The 3,015-nt window shown below is 34.1% G+C and overlaps 1 protein-coding gene across 1 annotated transcript; it reads right to left on the reverse strand.

Annotated features, from left to right (window-relative positions):
- Window positions 1-621: 621 nt before the first annotated feature.
- LOC107411045 (tropinone reductase homolog At1g07440) lies at window positions 622-2,781 on the reverse strand. The gene is made up of 5 exons (XM_060812216.1): window positions 2,576-2,781; window positions 2,276-2,483; window positions 1,369-1,585; window positions 1,100-1,206; window positions 622-1,007 (listed from the first exon to the last, which is right to left on the reverse strand). The coding sequence occupies exons 1-5, from the start codon at window positions 2,665-2,667 to the stop codon at window positions 825-827; spliced, it is 807 nt and encodes a 268-aa protein (XP_060668199.1). The 5' UTR covers window positions 2,668-2,781; the 3' UTR covers window positions 622-824.
- Window positions 2,782-3,015: the final 234 nt, after the last annotated feature.

Raw genomic sequence — 3,015 nt, forward strand, 5'->3', positions numbered from 1 at the left:
TTAATATTATATGAAGTTTTGTGTTCTTTATATTATAAAATATTCTTTTGAAAAATGTAAAATTGTTTTACAACATTATTCAATGAAGTTCATTTCAATTTGTTCAAAAATTGTAGCAAATAGATCCTAATTTGAAATTCATTAAACTTTATAAAATACATAGTTATTAGTTTAATGTAACAAATTATTTTACCGTCACTTTAAAAAATATCTTTTATCATTCAACTATGCCCCTAAACAAAATTTCTGGATCCACCACTAATTGAGAGTAATATATTGGAGCCCCCATACATACTGTTTTCAATTATAGTTTGTATATTTAGTTTTATTTCAGATAGCATAATCACCCTCGACTTCTAAACAAAAGAATAAATGCAGAAAGTGGGAAAAAATGAAATGAATGAAATCGAAACTACATATCAAATTTATATAAGGGGTAGGATAGCTTTGACTTTTGGTCCCTTTTAGAAAAATAAAAGGAAAATAAAAGTGGTTTCTAAAGGTACAGTGGGCTAGAGGTACCTAATGTTAAAAGGCAAAATGATTTCTTTGTTGTTATTCTCATGGAAACTTGCAAGAAATATAGATATCACCAAATATGGAAGAAGAGAAACAATGGAGTTCATGAATCAGATTCTATTAAGTGAAGAAAATATAGAATTTAGTATACTACCTAGCAAATATGAAGAAATAATTTGTCTGTCTTGGAATATTACATAGTGCTTTGGTTATTATGCATATTGGTTTTGGTTCTACTCTTTTTGGACTGGTACAATAATTCAGAACTAGAATCATGAACTCATGGTTCTATTTTGGATACATATTCAAGGAAGGAAGAAACCATTCACTGTCACTCCTCCATCAACACAAATAGTCTGTCCTGTTATGTAAGAGGCTGCAGGTAAGCATAGAAATGCTACCAACGACGAAACCTCTTTTGGCTCTCCAACACGGCCAGCTGGAGTCCGGGAATTCACAAGTTTGATAAATTCTTCGTTGTTCATTTCCTGAAAGAATCAGAAAATCTCATGGAATAGTAAAAGAGGAAATGAACCAACCAGGCTAACTTAAATCATAAGCAGTTGGAAAAGTACATTACCCGTTCAACAGGGGGCGTTCTGATAACCCCAGGTGCAACCGAATTAGACCTTATATTGTCCTTTGCCCATTCGCAAGCCAAATATTTTGTTAGCTGGTTTATTGCACCTGCAAGTAAAAAAAACAAGAAGGATAATAAAAGCGAAAAATCAATAGCAACTTTCAAAGGACTGTTACAATTTCCAAATCCATAGGACTTGCAAAGTAGAAAGCAATAATCATCATCATCATAATAATAATAATGATAATAATAACATAAGATGCAGTTACCTTTAGCTGAACAATATAAGGATCCAACATTTACTGCAAAGACACCAGACACAGAAGACACAAAGACAATGCTTCCTGCCCCTGAAGCTTTCAGAAGAGGATGTGCGAGTTGGCATATGTTATAAGCAGAATCAAAATTTGTACCCATTAGAAATGATATATCTTCTGCTGTATACTCTTCTGTTGGTTTCCTTTCACCCACTCCGACATTGTTTATCTACAGAAAGACAATGGGTTAGAAGACAGGCTAACAGCCTCATTAAAAGCTCTCCTAAAGGAGTGAAACGGAAAGTTAACGACAGAGGTAGAAGGAGCTAGGATCCTTATGATGCAGTCTTAAGAAAAGTGATGTTAATGATTTTAATATATGTGCGAGGATGACTATCTGTTGTGGCAATAAATATCTAATGCTACACTTTCTCACTGTCAATTTGGCCTACTTGGCAATCATCAACATTAAGGGCTTCAGAAATTTTGGAATCATCATTAAGAAGTTGAGAAGGTTGTTTAGCTTCCCATCAAAGTAATAAAGAGTAAACTCTGTTTTTGCATCATAAGGAGCTAGGCATCCTTTTGTTGCTTAATTGATAGCATTGGATTTATTTACTACTCACTTACTAATCCAACAGTGCAAAAGATAAACAGTAAAGGAAGGATTATTATGTGACATTTTCTGAAGTTAGGCATAGAGATTTCCCGAAGGATGAATCTTTTCAAAACTTTCGCGTGAAATGATAATTGCAAAAGATTACCGCCTTGGAATGACTTTCTAAATCAGAAAAAAAAAGTCTACATTTTGTTCGAGTCCCAATTAAGAAATCCACACATTAGAACATGCCAGCAGATTATATGCTCATAGGAATTATGTAAAATAGCAAAAAATTCAATAAAGAAACAGAGAACTTACAACGATGTGGAGTTTCCCATTAAACAGAGAAGAGACCTTGTTTATTAGCTTTTCTCGACCTGTTGGAGACAAAACATCACAGAAAGAACCAGTAACTCGAAAGCCCTTCATCTCCCATTGGTTTAAGCATTCATTGAGCTCAGATTCGTGCCTGCTACATGTATGAATAACTGCCCCAAATCCGGCCAATTCCTCCACAATTGCATGCCTAATAAATAAATAAAATATTGCTTTTAATAATTAAAGAAAGCATTTTTTTGAAGTTTGAAAAAGACAGAAACAAGGAAAGAGAAGTCCAACCCAATCCCTTTAGTGCCACCGGTTACAAGAGCAGTCATTCCATGAAGAAACCACCTGCTTTCTCTGCCACCAATATGAACTGTGTCGCCCATTTCTCTGTATCTGCTACCACCTCGGAATCGCCTGAGTAGTTTCAGTGTTTCAAACGATTTATATAATCATGAAAGTGGTGGCTCATGGGTTTGAACAAAAAGACTTTGAACAAAATGGAACATTAAATTTGTAGGTTAAGGCTTTGAAAAATCATTAGGAAGTTGATACGTAAGTTCCACTAAAACCCAATCCTTGTTTCTCTCTCTTACATAGCCGGCCCTGGCACTTTGAAATAGGTTAGTTTTGAGAAAGTTATTGTTGACTGATAAAGGAAAGTTGTTTTTTATTGAATAAGAAACTAATATTTATATACATGTACAGTTGGTGTAGATGACTACAAATGAGTA

This window comes from Ziziphus jujuba, chromosome 10 (genome assembly GCF_031755915.1).
Source record: "Ziziphus jujuba cultivar Dongzao chromosome 10, ASM3175591v1".
Classification (NCBI taxonomy): Eukaryota; Viridiplantae; Streptophyta; class Magnoliopsida; order Rosales; family Rhamnaceae; genus Ziziphus; species Ziziphus jujuba.